Genomic DNA, 21,564 nt, shown 5'->3' with positions numbered 1-21,564 from the left:
TGGAAAACAGTCACTATAAATTAAGTAACAGACCGACCGTAACCCGTATTACGGGTTGCTTTCTGCTAGTATTTATTAAACGACAAAATAGCAATTGCTTAGTTAAATTGCATGCACCCATATGTTAATAGTTATATTGAAAAGAAAAAAAAGTATTTATAATTACATTTTTTTCTGCGATTAAAGTTTTTTTGTAATACCATTTTTTTATTTAAATTAATTTGTACTCTGGTTAATCCCAGCAACACTTCATTCTTTAATAATAACAAATAAAAATCAACGTTAAAATAAATTTTTTAAGGACATTTGTTAGTTGTACACTTAGTTTTTTGTTATGACCTTCGGAATACGATTGAACATTTTTTCTGCTATCAAACATTGTTTATAAGACGACTTTTGAATCCATTGGCAAACTTTTCTATGAGACTTTTCACAACTCAAATGCTTATATACACAATCTTCAAAAGAGTTGTCCCAGGAGACTTTCCATTTGCAACCATTTTCAATATCGCAATAGTCATCCATACATGTTGCAACCTGGCAACCACAATCATATTTTCCACTCATACCTTCAATCATATCAACAGTTAATTGGTGCCATTTCAAATGAAAATCACAGCTAGTCATTTGAAGTTTAGTATGATCAAATTGTCCAGTCAGCAAATAAAGTTTTCCAATCTCAAGTTGAATTCCACAAATGCTTTCTGCTGCAGGTATATGAAGCGAATGAATTTGTTGCAAGTTAAATCGATATGACGATTTTGCATTTTTCAACACGGAATTAATCAGTATCTTATAAACAATATGATGCGGCAAAGGAATGCCCAAGTTTAGTAAGCTTTCGTCTGTGTGATTGACTTTTATAATTTTGTTTGAAAGAATCCTGGCCTTAACAACTAAAATAAAAATATAGATTGTTAATAAATTTACTCAACAAACGCATATAATAAAGCAAGCACCTATACATATCTTGTTAAATAAACTTAAGTTTTTTACTAAAAAAAATACGTCTTTAAATAAATTATGAAGCAAATTCAATACTTATGTAGAAATAAAAACACAAAATCTCATAAACCACATAAATGCTCTCCCCGCCAAATTTGTTCAATGTTATATTTTGTTGTATAAAAGTTTTATTTATATGAAATAAAAGTATTTTCAGTATAACAGTATCATATAATAATTTAAGATTTATTTAATATACCTTATTGTATAATGTTCAGCGTGTCTAAAGATGCTTTCTATATATTTGATATTCTACTTAACTCGTTAGTATGCATTAATAACGCCCACGTAACCATGGACATTCCTAGTAATTGTAGGTCCCGTTAAAACGCCTAGCCTCTATTAATTGTACTTTGAAAATACAGTCAGCTATTGAAACAATTTTAAAAAACAAATTTGTTCAAGCTATTATTTACAAAGTGGATGGAAAAAAGATCTAATATTTTTTTACACCTTTGTGACAGAGAGACTCGAAACTTTTTTTTTTTAGTGTTTGTGACGTTATTTGTAAATGGTCCCTAAGATACTTACCGTTCAGTAACGTAAATATTATCTAAAGTAGACTGTACTTAAACAAAAAAATCACAAATCATGATTTGTTCCTAAATATTTAAAACCCCCAAAAAATGAGAAGGAATTTTAAACTTTATGTGACCATATCTTTTGAGCATCAAAATACGTTTTGATAAAATATGAAACCTAATTACAATTGATGATTTAATTCAGAAAAAATAATTTTTTTTCAAAAAATAATTTCCCTCAACCTGGCGATGCAGGTGGCATTTTTAAATTTTGATGTTTAGATAAAATTGTTTTTTCGAAACAATTTTATCTAGACATCAATAAGGTTTTTGTAGAGGTTATAGTGCTCAACAATGTTCGATTGCAATGACCGAAAAATGGAGAAAAGCCTTAGATCACAGCGGATGCTTTGGCGCATAACTTACTGATCTCTCTAAAACCTTTGATTGCATATCCCATGCGATACTAATCGCCAAACTAGATGCCAATGGTTTTAGTCGAAACAGTTTAATGTTTATGTCTTCCTACCTAATGAATAGAAAACAAAGAGTAATAATAAATGATGAACTCAGCTGTTACACTGATATGTAATACGGATACTATAATAACCTAATAACCTCTATTATTTAACAATTTTATATGTGATTGTTTTTTTTCCTTCCTGACGTTGAGGTTGCTGGATATGCAGATGACAATACTCCATACTGCATAAAAAAAGACGTCACTTCTGAAACTACAAACATCCGAAAAGCCGCAATCCAAATGTTAATATAGTTCGAAAATGATGGAGTGAAGCGAAATTCTGAAAATACCACCTTATTATTAGTAAACATTAACCTTTAAGTTACTATATATTATTAAATAAACTATATATTATTAAAAAACAGTAACCTTGAAGTTACTATATATAATTTAACATATAAAACATCCGAAAATCTTAAAGTACTCAAAATAAAACTCAACAACAAACTTTCCTTTGAAGAGCATGTGAACACTTTATGCAAATATGCCAGCAGAAAAGTAAACGCATTTTCAAGAATCGCATCATATATGTCTTTCAAACAACGTAAAATTATACTATCTGCATTTATAACTTCAAACGTCTAGTACCGTCCACTTATATGGATGTTTCACAGTAAGAAACTAAATAATCGCATAAATCAAATCCATGAGAGAGCTCTAAGAATTATCTATTGAGGCTATGAATCTTCATTTGAAACTCTCTTACTAAACAGCAGTACTTTATCTATACACCAAAAAACCTGCACTGTTTGGTCACTAAAATTATCAAAGTGAAATTACAAATTTCTCCTATAACTATGAATGAAGCTTTTAAGTTTTGCGAATCAAATCTGAGATATGAAAAGCCAAACTCCACCAATATTCGCACAACAAACCTTGCACCAAAAATTTGGAAACTAATCCCGAATGATTATAAAATATCTTCATCTTTGAAGGAATTTAAACTAAAATAAAAAACTGGATTCCCAAGCAATGGCCATGCAAATTATGCATGGTTTTTATTAAAGATGTTGGAAATATTAGTAAGCTAAAGTGAAATCTTTATATTTTGTTGCTTTTTGCCACTCTTGTTGGCTTTTTTTTTCTTTCTTTTTTTTTCTTTTTTTTTCTTGTTGTTAATGTGTTTATTGGTTATCTTGCAATTTATATATATAACTATATTTATTTTTGAAGGATAAGTGTCAGTTAACTTAAATTAGTCAATTATAGAGCTATCAATGTAACAACCATATTTGTCAACTATAAATAAATTACAAACAAATAAATAATAAATCTACCAATACACACAAAACATAAATCTCCAATGACAAATTCAGACAAATGAAATGCCACAAACAATATTTTAAAAATGGTAATACGTTACAAAATAGATTTTGCATTTTTTTAAATTTTTTTTATACTCTTGAGAAATCTTCTTAAAATTTTGTTGAATTGTATTTAACAACCATAACTCTTAGCTTTTCACTGTGATAGACGTTTTTCTCAGAGACAACTAACCTTTCGAATGTCTTGTTTAAGTTTTTATACGCCAGATGATTGTTTTAATGTAACATTGAGCAGGATTTTCTGCCTATCGAGATACTCCTTAAGGTGAAACCTGATGATGTGAAACTTCCATCCAAGAAAAATCTTTATTGCAAATAAATCATGGACATGTTTTTTTTAATTGAAGCATGGACTCCACAAACTTGTCTATTTTTTCTTGGTAGGATATATCTAAATTCGTCATATTTGAAAACAGCATTCAGCAACTAAACCAAACAAAAGTTAACCAAATACTAAATTGCTGAAAATAAAATTATTAACATGTTTGTCTCTCTTAACTTTATGCAGACTGGTAGATCAATTGATGCCCAACTTGCAACAATAGAAATACAAACGTTCTAAGAAGTGTTAAAAATAATTTAAAAAGCAATGAAGTACTTTCTTTAAATTTTCTCAGGTTTTCAATACATTCCTAATATTTAATTGGATTATGAAGTGTCATTTCATACAAAGATCTTAAAACTTTGACACATTTAGGTCCATCAAAACCACAACCATTATAGTTATACCTAACAACCGTTTTCTTTTCAAGAAATTTTTTTAGACTTTTATCAGTGAAGAGGAGATCAATAATTTTACTAACATGTTGTTCATAAATATGATATTTAGGTGATGGAATTAAGTTGATAATTTCCTGAGTTAATTTCTCATCCAACAGATATGGATTAGTAACATTTTTATAATATTGCACCTGTATACGAAATTTGTTATCAAACTGGTGTTTTTCAAACTCACCTACAGTGATCAGAGGTTTTTCGATTCCTTTTTTTTCCATTGGCCTATCACAATAGCAACATGAGTATTTTCCACCGTAACCCTTTATTATAAAAATTGACTTATAGGAATTATTTATTTAAAATTTACATTGCAAAACTCGTCAAGATAAAGAAATAAGTTACTTACTGATAAACCATGGATCATGTTAATCAATTTGAGGTCAGAAGACAAAAGTTAACTTTTGGCTTTTGACGTAACTTTTCAAACTCCAACTAAATTAATTTAGTTGGAGTTGGAAAAGTGTTTTCAGATATTCTCAGATGTGATAATTCTCTTCTACGTTTTGAACTATGCTTAAAATAATCACTTTGTTGATAGGTCATTACAATAAACAATATCTTTTTCAAAAAAGTTTTTACAATTTGAGCTGACATTTTTTCGCATTATGAAACCTATTCAAGCAGCGTGAAATGTTCGTAACTTCAACATAGGTATTCTCCTGTATTCCAGATCGTCCAACATCTTTTCTTATCTCCTTCATTATTTCTGCCACTGCACCATTCGGAAGATCATGGTTTATCCTCAAGTTCATGATTTTCCTACTTTTACAAGTTTATTTTTTTACTATCACCAACAACAGATATTTTTTTTACAAGATATAACTCTGTCAATGATATTTTGATTCTTTGAAGTAATTAAATAAACCTACAAGAATAACAAATCATTCATCTTTCTTAATAAATAACATTCTAACTAATGATTTTTTTAACTAGCTGCTTAAAAAAGTCATTGTTAAAACAGATGTCTCAGATCACTTTCCTTTTTTTTTTGTATAAATGCAAATTATAAATTAAATCTCCTGAGTAAAACAACCATAAAAAGCGTGTATACAATAATATTCATTTGAAATCATTTAAGGATCAACTATTGAATCAAAACTGGAGCAATATTAAATTCAATGACGATATAAACCTGATCTACAAAAATTTTTTTTTTAAATATTTAAATCCATCTATGATGGAAACTTCCCTATTCGTGAAATAATCCTTAACACCAAGTACGTATCGTGTTCTTGGATAACTAAAGGACTTAAAAAATCATCGAAAGTGAAACAAAAACTGTGTATTAAATATCTAAAATATAAATCAGTGAATCATAAAAATGAATACTTAATTTATAAAAACAATTTTGAAAAACTCTGCAAAAATGCGAAAAGAGATAATTACTCCAACTTGTTAACAAAGTACAAACAATTCTAAGCGTATTTGGCAACTAATGGAAGAGATCGCGGGAAAAAATTAGAAAAGTACAATATCAGTACCAAATGCAATAAAAATTAAAAACAAATTATTTATTGACAAAAATATACATTACGTCTTACGTTACAATTAATAAATTACAGAAAATTAACAAAAATAATATATATAGTAAAAGTAGAAAAAAAAAACAAAAAAAAACCAATAATATACGTTACGTACGAAAGCGTTACATACGGAAACGTTACAATTAGTTATTTTGCATTTATTTGTTGAAAATGAATTCAAGTAAAGATTCAAAAATATCAATAAAGCTTGTTCGGGGAATATTCCAAGAAATTTTTTTTTTAAACAGCAAAAAGATATAACTTATATATCTTTTATATAGTTGATTAGCTGAAATTTTAAATTAACTAACGCTTTATATCTTTTTGCTGTAGAGAAAGTTGGTTATATCTTTTTGCTGTATATAAAACGTCAATTCGACCGTTATAACGGTCGAATTGACGTTTTACAAAAAGAAGTTTCGCCTTTGCAACATTTATATGAAGCATTAAAAAAAGAAAACGAAAGCAGAAAAGTCGAACTTTTAAAAGTAAACAATAAAATATTACATTTTGAAAAAACACAACAAGGCATCGAAGAAAAGTGTTACGTTTTCGCAAGATTACAACGAAAAAAAAGTAAAAGATTCGGAAAAAAAAATGATTTTAAAGTCAAGCCAAGTTTAAAGACAAAAATAAGATACGCCGCCTTGAAAATTTTTAATGAAGAAACAATCTTCGGTTTGAAGGAATTGTAGAAAATGACTCCAAAAGCTGGAATGGCTCGGAAAAAAATATTATTAATTTGTTACAAAATGAACTTAATGTAAAAGGAGTAGTTATTGAAAGAGCTCATATAGAACAGGGAAATTAGATACAAAAAAAAAACCAAGAACTATTGTAACAAAATTACTAAACTACAGAGATAAGATTGAAATTTGAAAAAGAATGCAAATAAACTTAAGGAATCGGAAATTTACATTAACGAAGATTATTCAATCGAAACTGCGGCTATTCGAAAAAAACTTTTTATAGTCATAGAAACTTAAGGTAAATATTTTATTGTTATTTACGATAGTTGTCAAAGAACTTAGAAATAAAAATTTTGTTAAATAATATTTTTTTAAGTTTATTATAATTTTTTTGATTTTTATTAATTTTTCTTTGTTATATTACTCTTGTTTAAAATGGCCAAGGATTCAGCTTAAAAAAACTTTAAATTTAATTCATTACGTACTAAAAAATCAACACTTTATAAAAAAGATTCTGCTCTTTATATTAACTTTTATAATATTAATGATCTAATAAAAAATATTAACCCATTATATTATAATGTAAATTCAAAAAAAAAATAAATAGAAGGAATGGGGAACTCGTTTTTGATCTTTCATGTTATTATTAAAAGTCTTCAAAAAAAATTTTGATTCATTAAAACAATTATTATTTAAAATAAATATTAATTTTCAAATTATTTGTCTCAGCGAGACATGGTGTGATGACAAAAATATGGTGAATAATTATAATTACCATTTACCAAGTTACAAAGTGATTCACCAAATTAGATTATCAGGCATGGTATGCGGGGGACAGGGGCGTTGCGTGAGAAAATTCCAGGGGGAGGGGGGAAGGGGAAAAGACCTTGTTTTTCCCAACTGCTTAACATAGTTTTCACAACTGTTTTTTATAATTCAAGAATTCAAGAAATCAATTTCTGTCCTATTTACAAAATCTACTGATTGTTATACTACACTGCACTCACTCTCATGAATTGCCAATTATCAGTATTTATTAACTTCTACTAACAAAACATAGATTCCTTTACATATATACAAAGTATTCAATTCAAAAAACGTCTAAAAGTTTTACCCATTCATAGTGAAATTGTATTAGTCCAAAAAAATATTACAATTTACAAATTCAATAAACTTTACAAACCATTCTGGCAGCATATATAGCAGTTTAAAATTTAACGGAAATGAGTTAGTACAAAGGAATATGGAAAATATTATTTTATTACAAAACTTATACGCACAAAATTTTATCATCAGCCTATCATTTTTTGTCTACTGTTTGATTTTAATATGACGTTTCTTCAACTGAACCCATCGTTTAACAAGATGTTCGGGGTTAACTCCTTTACAAAGTTCTTTTTCGCACTTCAGTAGCATGAGACTATCCAATCTCTCGTCATTCATTGTTGTTCTCAGATGTGATTTTACAATCTTGAGTTGACTGAAAGAACGCTCATTTGATGCTACACCATAAGCAGCTGTGATTACAAAAATGCATAGTTTATGGGCTTGTTTCAGTATATCCTTTAACTTCACAACATGGTACAAAATGTCTTGCAGCGTCTTGGCTGGTGTTCTTGATGAGTTAAAATCTCCATCACCTACTTCTAAACAGATATCCATCAAAATTTCCATCTGGCCTTTCAGCACATGAACGTCTGGAATATGATCCTTGTATCCAGGAGGAAAAAGTTTACTTGCTTTTGTTAAGTTTTCAATACTCAAATTATCCTTATTTAACGAAAAACTAAAAATTTTGGTGATAGGGGCAAATATTTCCTTTAATGCTGCCGAGTTTTCGGTTAAACCTATGGCTAGAGAGTAAATGACCTCTTTGAATTCTTTCCGGTAAAAAGCTTTCATCTCCATTGCTATTAATCTATGGTGTCGTTCGTAATCGTTTTCTGCATCAATGTGTAATTTCCTAGAAAATATTACTGCACTTTCAATCAAATTGTTCATAGCATCTGTATCGTTACTGATATTTTGTATGTTCTTGGCAGTACTTTCAATTACATTAATACTGTCAATGACATTGAAGTTTGGACTTTCTAAGATTTCAGTTAATATTTTTATCTTCTCAATGATATTCTTCATGAAGAAAAGAGTAATAATGAAATCAAAAGTTGTTACTTTTTTCAAAAGTCCCATTGCCTTAGTTCTCGTGTTAGTATCAAAAATCTTATTATTTGAGATGCTCTGAAGAAGATCAATAACCTTCTCCAAACACTGATTTAAAGCCTTAACAGATTTTGCTCGTGCGGTCCATCTTGTTCTAGACAGGTTTAAAAGCTGTATTGCAATGTCAATGTCTTCAAGTTTTTCTTTTAAATGATTAAATCTTTTTGTGCTTGATGTGAAGAAAACATGCAACTGTTCGAGGACATTAAACAATTCTCATATTAAAGCATTAACATTGCAGGCATGTTCAAGAGCAGTGTTTGTTCTGTGGTCTTTACAAGGTATGTAAGGTACATTATGGCCAACTTCTTCTGTTATATACTTTTGTACTCCTTTAAATTGTCCAGACATTGAACTCGCGTAGTCATAAGACTGAAAAGCCATCTTTGATGTGTCAATGCCTTCTTTATGTAAAGAAGATAAAATTAGCTCAGCCATCCCTTTTCCAGTCTTATCAGTGCATTCAACGGATTTTAAAAGCCTTTCCCGAATCTCACCGTTTTCACTGGCTGTTCTCACAACTATACTCATTATGTCCTTATGTGACATATCGGGAGTAGTGTCGGCCATCACGGAAAAAAAATTGGAGCTGTTAATTTCATCAATGATCTTACTCTTTAATTCAGTTGCAATTAAACTAATCATTTCATTTTGAGACGATGGACTCGTGTATGTAACTCTATATGGACGAAGGGCTCTATCTTCAATCCAGGCTTTTAGTGTGGGATTGTGGCGAGAGATAAGATTAACAACTGCAACAAAGTTACCTTGATTAGCACTGTCCGATTCTCTAAACGCTAGCCCTTGGCTTCCCAAAGTCTTGCATGTATCGATAAGAATTTCGACAGTTTTTCTATTCTGCACCTCTATTTTTTGCTCTTCTATTAGAGCAATTCTATTGGATTTATCTATAAGGTGATCTATATGCCCTTTTTTCATAAGAAAGTGACAATATTCACGTAATGCAACTTTATGTGCTTGAGAGGTAAAGTGCGCCTGAAGCTTTCCAAGTTTGTCTTTCCCATAGCTTTTCATCTTAGACCAAGATCTCACCCCAACATTTATCCAAGCATCTTCAGTTTTTCCCTTCTTTCCAACACCCTTGGGAAAAAGGCGGCAGACAAAACAAAATGTGGCATCCTTCTGGGTGTTGTATTCTAAATGTTCAAACTCTTTGTACCACTGGGGATTAAATCTATTTTTACCGTCACTTGGGAAACTAGCAAGTTTTGGTTGGTGTGGCCCTAACTGGATTAAATACAGTTTTTGATTATCCGTAATTGTATGTGGACGTAAACCTGGGTCATGGCTTATCAATGCTGATGAATCTGATTTGTCAATTATAATATTTTGAGCTTTGGTATCGAGTTTTTTTATAAAAGCGTTTCCCATTTTCAAAACATTTTTTGACATTTCCACCACAGAACTTGTTGCATTCACAATTTCAATTGCAGCGAATTTTTCATTTACTAATTCTTCTTTACAATATTTTTTATAAATGTCATTACAATCTTTAAGATTATCTATTAAAACACCCAAATTCCCCATGAGCGAAGTCCAATTTGTTGTTTCACTGCTTACTTCAGTAGTATCCAAGTTAATAATATTCGTGTCATCCTTTTTATCTCGGTCATGAAACTGGGTTAAATCATCTGATTTAGGATTTAATTCTGTAAATTTCTCTGCTTGTTCCTGGACTACAGCATAACCCGGGTTTTCCCCTTTTGCATCATTATTATGAATTTTTGAACTTGCGTCCTCTTCAAATTTTTTTTTAAAAGATGTTGTTTCTTCTTCTATGGATATACCACATGTTGAAGTCGATGTTCCAATTATTATTAAGTCTAACTTTGTATGTTCACTACTTTGTATTTCATCATCCACTTCGACATCAATACCAGCATTCTGAGGTTCCATTTTTTGTTTTTTTGAAGCTAAGGAGGCTACAAAAGGATTCTCTGGGGCTCCCACTGTTTGTATACGAACCTTTCTACCACCATGAACGGATCTTTCATGACTGGTTTTATAGTCGTTATTAAATACTGCTTTGCATTCGCAACATTGTAATTTATATCTTTTGCTATTCATATTTAGTGCTGGAAAACAAATGAAACTAATTATAAAAACTACAAACAATTCTTTGAGTCAATTGTTAAAAAATTAAAAAAATATTATTCAGTCATTGGTAAAAATAATTCTGACAGAAATACTATTTCAAAATTACTCACATTTAATAACAACTACATTTAAAAGAAACAACTAGTGGCTGAAACACTTAATGAATTTTTTGTAAATATTTGTCCATCATTAGCATCAAAAATTGAATCCTCCCAAACCAGCTTTGATGCATACTTGGTTTCTAATAACACTACTATTACGTCTAATGATAAACTTACTGATCAAATCAAGTTCAAAAAAAGTATAGGAGTTGACAATATAAATAGTAGCATCATTATCAATTCAATAAAACTCATTGCAATCCCAATCTTGTATATATTTAATTTATCTTTAAAAGAGGGAATTATTCCTGAAAAGTTAAAAAATGCTAGAGCTGTTCCAATTTTAAAATCAGGTGATCCTTATGACGTTACTAATTATAGGTCGATCTCAATTTTTAAATGTTTTTCAAAATTCTAGAACGAATTATGTATAATAGACTCTATACTTTTTTAAGCCAAAATAATATTTTTTTACAATAAACAATTTAGTTTTAAATCTGGTTATTCTACTGATCACGCAATCTTACATCTTGTACATGATATATATAAAGGGTTTAATGAAAAAAAGTATGCTTTAGGTGTTCTTGTAGATCTAAGCAAAGCCCTCGATACAGTGGATCATATAACTCTTTTATCCAAACTCGAAATCTAGGGTATAAGAAGTTTAAACTTGCCTTGGTTTAAAAGTCACTTGTTTAATAGGAAGCAATATATTTCATACAAAGGTGGAAAAACGGATAATATGACTATCATATGCGGTGTTCCCCAGAGTTCAATTGTAAGACCCCTCTTGTTTCTACTTTATATTAATGATTCAAATAATTTTTCTAATATCTTAAATTCAATTTTATTTGCCAATGAAACTAACTTGTTTTATTCCAATGAAGATAATAATATTTTATTTTTAACAGTAAACAGATAAACTAAGCCAATGGTATAAATCCAATATACTATTCCTAAAAATTAATAAAACTCAACACATTATTCCATCATGCTTCTAAAAAAAAATATTCCATTGAAACTACCGAATCTTTTATTGATAATATTTTAATAAAAAGGGGAAATATCTTTAAAATTCTTAGGCGTAATTCTAGATGAAAATATTAATTGGAGAGAACATATAAATGTAATTGAGAATAAAATTTCAAATTACATTGGTATACTGTATAAAGCTAAACAGTTTTTAAACCAATCTTGTTTGAAATACATATACTTTTCATTTATACATTGTTATCTTAACCATGCAAGTATCGCTTCGTGCAGCACCGACGTTACAAAAATAAATAAATTTCTCTGCAAATAAAAACATGCTATTAGGATTATTAAAAATGAAGGTCGACTCTCCCATACAACAATACTTTTTGGTAAACTCAATATATTAGATGTTTTCAAAATAAATCTTTGTCAAATTCTTATATTTATTCTTAAACTTGATAACGGCACCGCCTTTACTTAACTCAATATTTAAAAAAATAAATCATATATACAGCACAAGATTCTAAAAAAATAACTTTAGTCAATCCAAAACCTATTATTTAGCCACTATATACTCAATTACAAATCGAGAACCTAAATTATAGACACTTATATCATCGTTTAATCAATTTAAAACAAAACTTAGACAAACTCTTTTACTAAACGACAATGAATTAAATTTCTTCTAAGGCGTTAAATTAAAGTACTCATGATTTGATTTATATAATTATGAATATATTTATTAATTTTATACATACACGTTCTATTGTACACTTTTACACGATTTAATTTTATCATTTGGGTATTACCGAGAAAAACGTTGGGAAAAACGTTTATACTATATATTCTTGAAATCTCATGTGAAAAGTACCCCTAATTGTTTGCCATGTATTTATATGTGAGTGTGTGCATTCACTTTTTATCTTTCTGTTTTTGTTATCTATACATATACAGCTTTGGCCAAAAGTTTGGAACACCCTTGCATTATGGGCGTTTTAGCCATTTTTGGCGGTTATAGACTATGCCACAATGACTTATTTGCACTAATTAGTGTCAGTTGTTGAAATATAGAAGAGAAGCTACAGAATGAGCGTTGTTTCCTATCTTACGCTTAAATACAAAGATATTTATAGCTTATACAATCAATGTATCATTGATTTCAGTACCAGCCGTTGTTCATTATGAGAGACACAACCAATCATGTGTAAAGCTATAAATTTCTTGTGGAGTGTCTGACTTGTTTACGTTCTTAGATTGATTCACGTGCATGTGTAGACTGCACGTGAATCAATCAAAATTTTTATTTTTGGACTCTAAATACGACTTTATTTTACGTCCATATTTTGGAATCATTTCAAAAAGGTAAAAATAATGAATTATATTTTAGAAGGAGTAAAGGTTGATTTTTATGTTCAATTTACCTTGTTTTACTTAGTCGTTAATTAAATATTAGTAAATATTAGCAGTTCACGATTTTGTTTTGGGGGTGTTTGCAGATATTCCGACCCATAATCTTCTAATGGCACGTGGAAAGGAGTTGTCAATCGCAAAACGTGTGCAAATTATGGTGCTCCACCAACAAAACAGAATTGGGTACACTGGATTCACGCAAAAGATCTGGAAGACCACGTGTAACTTCATTATAAGCTGATCGTCTCATCCGAAGGGCCAAAAAAAGCCAAGTTGACCGCTAAAAACATCAAAGACCGATTGGCCTTCTGCAGGAAGTACCGGCACTGGGTGGCAGAAAACTAGAGGAACGTGATGTTTTCGGACGAAGCTACCTTCACTCAGTTTCAATCAAAGTCATGTCGTGTTAGGAGACCACCAAATCAACGTTTCAATGTCAGATATATAACACCAACGGTAAAGAAGTCACCTACGGTCATGGTTTGCGTGTATGTGTGACAGAAATGAGTCAGCAGTATTGTGAGAATTTGGTGACCTCGATGCCGAGGCGTATAGAAGCTGTTCTGAAGAGTCGAGGACAATATACAAAATAATAACTGTGGATTTTTAATGACCTACTGACTGTAGATTAATTTCGTATTGTAATGGTAGTTATATAAAATATGTGTTACTATGTTATTACACAAAATGTGTCGTTTCCTTCAAAAATGCAAGAGTGTTCCAAACTTTTGACCAAAGCTGTATATATATATATATATATATATATATATATATATATATATATATATATATATATATATATATATATATATAATTAGTAAAAAACACTTATCTAACTTTTATCTTCGACTTGAAGTTTCACCATTGCTGGATCATCAGGAAGAGTTTTATTATATATATATATATATATATATATATATATATATATATATATATATATATATATATATATATATATATATATATATATATATATATATATATATATATGTATGTATATATTTGTTTTTTTCGTCTGCTTTTTTTTTTGTTTTTATTTTATTTTTTTTTAACTTTTTCTTAACTATTCTCAATCTAACAAATGAAATTAGGAAAAATAAAAAGGAAATGGAGGATAAAATATATAAAAAAAAAAAAATTTTTAATTTTTTTATTTCTTTCTTTATTTAAAATATAATTTTTAAGAAAATTTAATTAATATTTAAAAGATTTTGTATTATCTTATACGGTTTTTAAAAGCAATGCTATGTATGGTATATATTACGGGGCTTAGTGATAAGACAAATATAGTCTTCTTTTTGCTCCCGTCATGTAAATTTTTATTTATTTACTTAGTTATAGTAATTATTGTCAAACGGCAAAATATATATAAAATAAAACTATTATCAAAAAAAAAAATGACCCTATTAAAATTTCTTTTGAATTTAATAAATTTTTTTTTCAATTGGAACAAGCCTATCAAATAAAATTCTTAATGACAATGGCAAATCCTTATCTTAATGACAAATCAGTTGATAAGTTTATAACATCACCTAATTTAGCTTTAAATTTTTCAAACCTATCATACAGAAAAATTGAAGCGTTTAAATCATTAAAATGAAATAAGGCAATTGGGGCTATTTGCATGAATGGAAATGTTATAATAGACTCCTTTGACGTTTTGAAAGAGATTCTCTTTAAAATTTGTAAAGCATCTATTGCTCAAGGATCTTTTCCAGGCTCTCTAAAAGTAGCAAAAATTACTCCTATTTATAAATTAGGTGACTATTGTAACATTACAAGTTATTGTCCTATTTCAGTTCTTACAGGTTTCTCTATATTAGAAATATTAATGTATAACAGAAATATTAGAAAGAATAATGTATAACAGAGTCTACAATTATTTTGCTGATACTTAACTTTTATATAAGAGTCAATTTGGCTTCCAGAGAAACAATTCTACAGAACACGCCATTCTCCAACTAACACGTAGCATTTCTGATTCTTTTAAAAATTCTCATTACACCCTAGGAGTATTCATCAATTTGTCTAAAGCTTTGATACTGTTAATCACCATATTTTATTAAAAAAATTAGAAATCTATTGCAATAAAGATTAATCCCTAAGCTGGTTCAAAAGCTATCTTAGTAATCGTAAGCAATTCGTTTATATCCAAGATTCTTCCTTGCCTTTATTAATGAATTTAACATGTGGTGTCATACAGGGATCCATAGTTAGGCCCCTATTATTTTTAATATATATAAATGACCTTAACAGAGCCTCTAAATTAACCACTATAATTTTTTCTAATGACACAAACCTAATCCAATCTCATGAAAACATAAATACACTTGTTAATAATATGACACAAGAATTAAATAAAATCTCATAATGGTTTAAGAAAAACAGGTTGTCCCTCAGTATTGATAAAACAAAATGGACACTTTTTTTAATATCCAGAAAAAATTTTTTTATCAAACACGAAATTGATAATGCAATACTAAAAAGGGAAAAAGTTACAAAACTTCTCGGAGTTCTTGAAGACGAAAACTTATTCTGGAAACAATAAATTGATAATATCTCCATGAAAGTTGCTAAAAGTATTGGAATTATATATAAAGTTCGACTTATGTTAAATATAAAACAATTAAAACGACTATATTATTCGTTTATCCACTGCCATTTAAATTATGCAAATATTGTATGGGGAAGCGCGCACAAAACTAAACTTAAATCTCTTTATCAGCATCAGAAATACGCAGCTCGCTAAATTAATTTTGTAAATCGTTTTTTAAATCCAAAACCACTTCTGAGTGAAATGAAAACCTTAAATGTATACGAACTAAATGTTTATAATACTTTATGTTTCATGTTTAAATGTAAAAATCATTTATCTCCTGATGTATTTATAAACCTTTATAACGTAAAACACATAAACAAATACAATCTTCGCAATGAAAAACATCTACTAGAACCTTTCTGCCAAACTAAATATAAACAACTAATTATTTCTTATCGCGGTCCTTATTTATGTAATAAAATAGTTTTGCCAAATTTTGGTTTGCCTTTAAAATCGACTTTAACTTCTTTTGAGATTAAAAGAAGTTATTTCGATTCTTTTAAATTTAAAAGAAGTTAACTTATTAGCAGAAAATATTTTTTCTTGTTTTTAGTTTTTTTGTTTCATATATTTTATCCAGTATTTTTATACTTTAAATGCACAGTTATATATAGTTTATGTTGATCTATTTTTATTGGTTAATTTGATTTTATGTTGTTATAATTATATTTGATATTATAAAGGGCTTCATGATAAGATCTTATGATCTTCTGGAAGTCCTGCCAACTATATTTGTAATAAAGCTATTCTGTAAATATAATTTCTTTTTATTGAAGGCAAATAAATTTACAAAAAATAAAAAAAATAAATTAAAAAAGACGCTAGTATTTTGAACAGTTTTTTTTTGTTGTTGTTGCAAATTGACGAATGATCGGATCAACATCGGATCAACAACAATCGGATGACGAAAGAACTAACAATTTTACAGCATTCTGAGCAAAACGATTTTTGTTTTAGAATGTAAATTTTTCATGTTCTACATAGATGAATTCCGAAAGATAAAGTGTACAATGACTTTTAGTACACGGCAGCAAATAGCACGGTTGCAGTTGCCACCTTCTTGTTTAAATCTTCACAACTTATTTACTTGATTAAGACCATTTATCGAAAAAGTCTTTACAGCTTTGCCTTTCTGTTTTAAATATAATTTCCAGACGGATTAGAACTTTTGTTCAGAGGGAATCCAGGAACCACAATGTTTTTGATCAGATGTATCAATGAGTTCATCTTCTCTAAAGATGAATTCATTGACAACGGAAACATATCCATCTCCTATTTTTTGTAGACAGTATTTTATGTATTAGGTTATTTGAATTTTAGAAAGTCAACACTCTGACAAATTGTTTAATTTAAACAAATTAAAAGACGATTGACGTAATCTATTGAGACTAGTTTGTCTAAATTATATTGTGTTTATGCCATTACTTTGCTATTAGATTATTTTTAATAAGTCTCTAAAAAAAAATTCAACTTGAAGCACAAACTACATGATTTGCAAACAAGAGTAGAAGCACCCTTAAAAAACGTCTTCTGCATCCCTGGTCGAGAAAAAGTAAATTTTGAAAAAAAACTTACTTATCTTGAATTTCATCATAAATTCAAATTAGGTTTCCAATTTTATCAAAATATATTTTGACGCTTAAAAGATAGGGCCACATAAAGACTAAGACCCCCCTCTCCTTTTTTAAAGGTTTTAAATATTTAGAAACAAGATAAAAAAATGAAAAAAGATGCAATTTTTAATTTGTTTTCAACGGTTTTTATTTCATGTGAACCTGCTAGAAAGAGAGGTTAAAAAAATTCTGAAGTAATAATAACTTCAACACAAGACCTCTAAAAAAGAGCAGTGTGTTAATGATGAAAATAAATTTTTTTAAGAACCTTCATTAGTAATGTATATGGTTCTGATTTGCTTTATGCTAATTTCCAATTATTCCTGTTTTGTAAAAAATGCAACTAGTAAACAGATAGTCTAGGTGAAATAAACAACAAATATAAACTTATTTTTTTAGTAAATTAAAAAAGTTTGTCAATAACTTACTGTACTCTGATTTACAGAAAGCGCTTTGTGGATGAATCGGCATACACATACAGCCCAGAACAACTTTTATGTTAAAACTGGCTAAAATTAAAATTAAACCAGAAGCAGGTAGAACCATTTTTTCAACTATCATCTTCGCAGGCCAAAGTAATTTGTTTTCAGAGCTAGTAACGATGGATCAATTTTATTATTTTATTAAAGTCAAATTCTATTGGCTGCTCTTATTACTTTCTTTCTTAACTTTCTATTGGTTGTTTGATAAATTTTTTAAATTGTTTATTTGAATGAAATGTTTGGCAATGAACTTTACTTAAATAAATATATATATTATGATACTCTTAACAGTTTTTCAATGTAGACAAATTGCTATATGTCAGCAAGTTTTTGAATAAAAGATAAAAAATTAATTGCAATACCTTAATTTGCTTGTCACTTCTATTTTTAAAAATATCTGACTTGGCACCAGTGGTAACTGTTCAAAAATAATAACCTTGTTAATTTTTTGCCTGGGTATTTTATTCATAAGTGACCAAGATAAGTTTTTTTATTGTTGTATAGAAAGTTTTGTTGAGGTGAAAAAAGAAAACAATTTTTAATGCGGCATATACATTATTTTAAATTTTTCCTCTTAAATTTTTCTGAAAATTTGATTTGAATACAATTTTATTTTCACGAGAGTACTACTCACTATAAACGGTTCTTGCTGCATTTGTATATATATATATATATATATATATATATATATATATATATATATATATATATATATATATATATATATATATATATATATATATATATATATATATATATATATATATATATATATATATATATATATATATATATATATATAAATTAATCATAAAGTTTGTGGTTAAATTAAGACTTTCTTTTCATAAAAAAATTAAGACTTTAGCTCAGTTTTTTGTTAAGTTTTTATATTATGATGCAGAACTTTAAAACCAATATGAAATATATTTTGTTTATCATAATAAATTGGTTATTAAAATGTAAAGCCTTTATACAGTGTGTAATTATCAAACTTTTAATTAGCGTTATAAAAATTCAAAAAACAAAACTACTTTACAAAAAATCCGCTGTTTTGAATGAACTTTAAATTTTAATCAACTTAAAGTCCTTTTTTTCAGAATTTAATAGCTCAACTAGTTTTAATAACAATAATAATTCATTGAAAACATCATATGCAATGGTTTTACAGTATTGCTTTTTTAGATTAGTGTTGAGAAACGGTAAAATGGTTTGCGCTAATTTCTAGTTTCATAACTACAGAAACTAAAGTTCTAAAGAAACTCGTATTTTACATAACAAGCTTTATTTTTGATAACAAGAAAATAAAAAATTTAAATTAGTTTTCTGTAAAAATATTGTTTTACCCATTTGAAATGCTACTAGTGGTAAAACATTTATTATTTATAAAAGTGCAAAAAAGGACATCAAATTGCAAAAACCTTTATGAAATATCTGCCTGCAGATGTAATTTAGATAAAATTTCGTGACGGACGCGCTTTTAGTTCGTCCCATTTAAAGCTAAAGTAATATTAAAAAAACTTTTCAAAAACTTAAAATGACGTCAAAACAAATTAATAAGTTATTTTTAACTATACAGTTGTTCAATAATACTTTAGAGAACTTTGTAAAAAAATTTAAAAAAAAATTTGCTCTCACCCAAATTAAGCTATTTTTTATTTTGCAATCTAAGGAAGCAGAAGTTAGTTTTTAGAAAGTGTTAATATAAAGCAGTTCTAAAAAAATTAATCTAGAAGTAGAGGATGTATTAGGAAAAAATCTTAATAAACGGTAAAAGATTGCTAAATGTCTTAACTATATTTTTTTGAAATCTATTACATTTTTTATTGCTATTATGCTCCAAGATGCTAAGATGCTCCAAGAAGTCCTATGATTTTGTCACAAAGCACCGCGAAAGATTATTTAACTAAAATTTTTCTTTCTTTACCAGTGTCGCGAAAATGGCATCAAGCATGGGATATTTTGTTTATGAGAACAAGTGTTCTAACCACTGCTAAGCAACTGCTCGAACAAAGTAGAAAAGCAATTTCATAAAAAGTTTAACAAATTAGTTGCGAACTTTAAAGTTAGGTAACTAAAGTAGCAATCATATAAACACTAAGAAATCCCATAATCTATCAAAGATAATTAACTATGTGGGAAACGTAACAGTCAGATTTATATGACAGTTTCTTTTTCATTTGTATGAAGTAGTAACGCGTTGGTCGTTTAATGGTTTTTTAATGGATAAAGATAGAATTGATTCTAAAGTCAAATCTAGTTAATTTTTAAGCGTTTTTTAACTGTGCTTTTTAATTTTAGAAATATATTGCACCTTCCATTTATAATTGCACTGATTATAGATAAAATAAAAAAATATTTTTTCAGTCATGATGCTGGCATCAAACTTTTTTACTTTCATATTGGTATCAAATAATGTTTTAAAAATAAAATTGCTGTCGAACAATACAAAATCCAAAATAGTAATCAATTCTCAAAAGATTGGTCATTACATTTTTAACCCTTTTTAGTCAATTAAACCAGATTAAAATTAATATATCTAATTTTATAATAAAATATACAAATCTGTTTGCGGTTGTTATGGGTAGAATAAAATTTACCTTTTTATGGGGGGTTGGTTTTAAACTTAGCATGTTCATTTAAACACCAAAATATTACTTTTAGAAATAACTACAACAATAAAAAAAATGAAACTTTTTCTCTCCAAACTTGTGGCTGGGGATAACATTCATTATTTATTTATTTTTTCTCATTAATTTTTTTAGACTTTAATCTATGTGATTGAAAAAAGGTTTTAACAAAATATGCCACCAAATAATTTTGAAACTTATTTTCAAAATTCAAAATTTACTATTAGGTTTTGAGTTCAACCGCCAACATCCGTATCATAGTGATAAATCAAAAGCTGCAAATGATTTTTTGTATCCATTTCAGTCTTTTCCATAAAATCGTTACAGGTAATTCAAACTTTTCCTCGTTTCAAACTTTTCCTCGTTTCACAATAGAAACTTTTCCTCGGTTTCAAACTTTTCCTCGTTTTTAAAAATCTCTTCTTTTTTAATGAGTTTTGCTGCGCTCTTTGATGACTCAAATAACTTTGACAAATTTAACAAAGATTTCAAACTTAATGCGTTCTGGAAACTCTTTTAAAAATTTCAAAGCGAGTTTCATTTGTAAACAATTTTTTGAGCTATGATCAGGAAAATTAAAAGTTAACCAGGAATCAGGTAAAATATATAATTTTTGATCTGGTGTTTATTAAACAAGAAACTGCTGTCCAAAAAGATTTCATCTTTGAATCTATTCCTTTTTTCAAGGTCTTTTTTCTGGGACAAATAATGAACTTTTACAACCTTTGAACTGCTATGTACTAATCACAAGAAACAAATTGTGGAGGCCTGCAATACGGCTCATATTTTGTGAGCTTGTACATTACAGTCTAATATTCTTAAAAAGACATTAGAAGAATTAAAAGTTCTTTTAGTTCTTAAGCAGTGGAGTAACTTTTTATCGTCAATATTTCCACCAGCATTACAATAAAACGAAGGGATACGAGCTACAGCCTGGTTTAATAGGTATTCCCAATAAAATTGGTTTATTATTAATACTCGTTTTACTTTCAGAGAAAAAATATAACTATTTTTTTTTTCACACTACAAGAGGTTTTAGAACTTTTTCTAAATGAT

At 28.2% G+C, this 21,564-nt stretch overlaps 1 protein-coding gene across 1 annotated transcript; it reads right to left on the bottom strand.

Annotated features, from left to right (window-relative positions):
• Positions 1–276: 276 nt before the first annotated feature.
• Positions 277–18,030, bottom strand: LOC101241654 (metalloproteinase inhibitor 3). Its single transcript, XM_065814271.1, has 2 exons — positions 17,828–18,030; positions 277–896 (listed from the first exon to the last, which is right to left on the bottom strand). The coding sequence occupies exons 1-2, from the start codon at positions 17,958–17,960 to the stop codon at positions 322–324; spliced, it is 708 nt and encodes a 235-aa protein (XP_065670343.1). The 5' UTR covers positions 17,961–18,030; the 3' UTR covers positions 277–321.
• Between the last annotated feature and the right edge of the window lie 3,534 nt (positions 18,031–21,564).

Source organism: Hydra vulgaris, chromosome 12, assembly GCF_038396675.1.
Source record: "Hydra vulgaris chromosome 12, alternate assembly HydraT2T_AEP".
In the NCBI taxonomy this organism is placed as follows: Eukaryota; Metazoa; Cnidaria; class Hydrozoa; order Anthoathecata; family Hydridae; genus Hydra; species Hydra vulgaris.
Note: the sequence above shows the minus strand (reverse complement) of the source record. Positions and strands in the feature narration are given on the sequence as shown.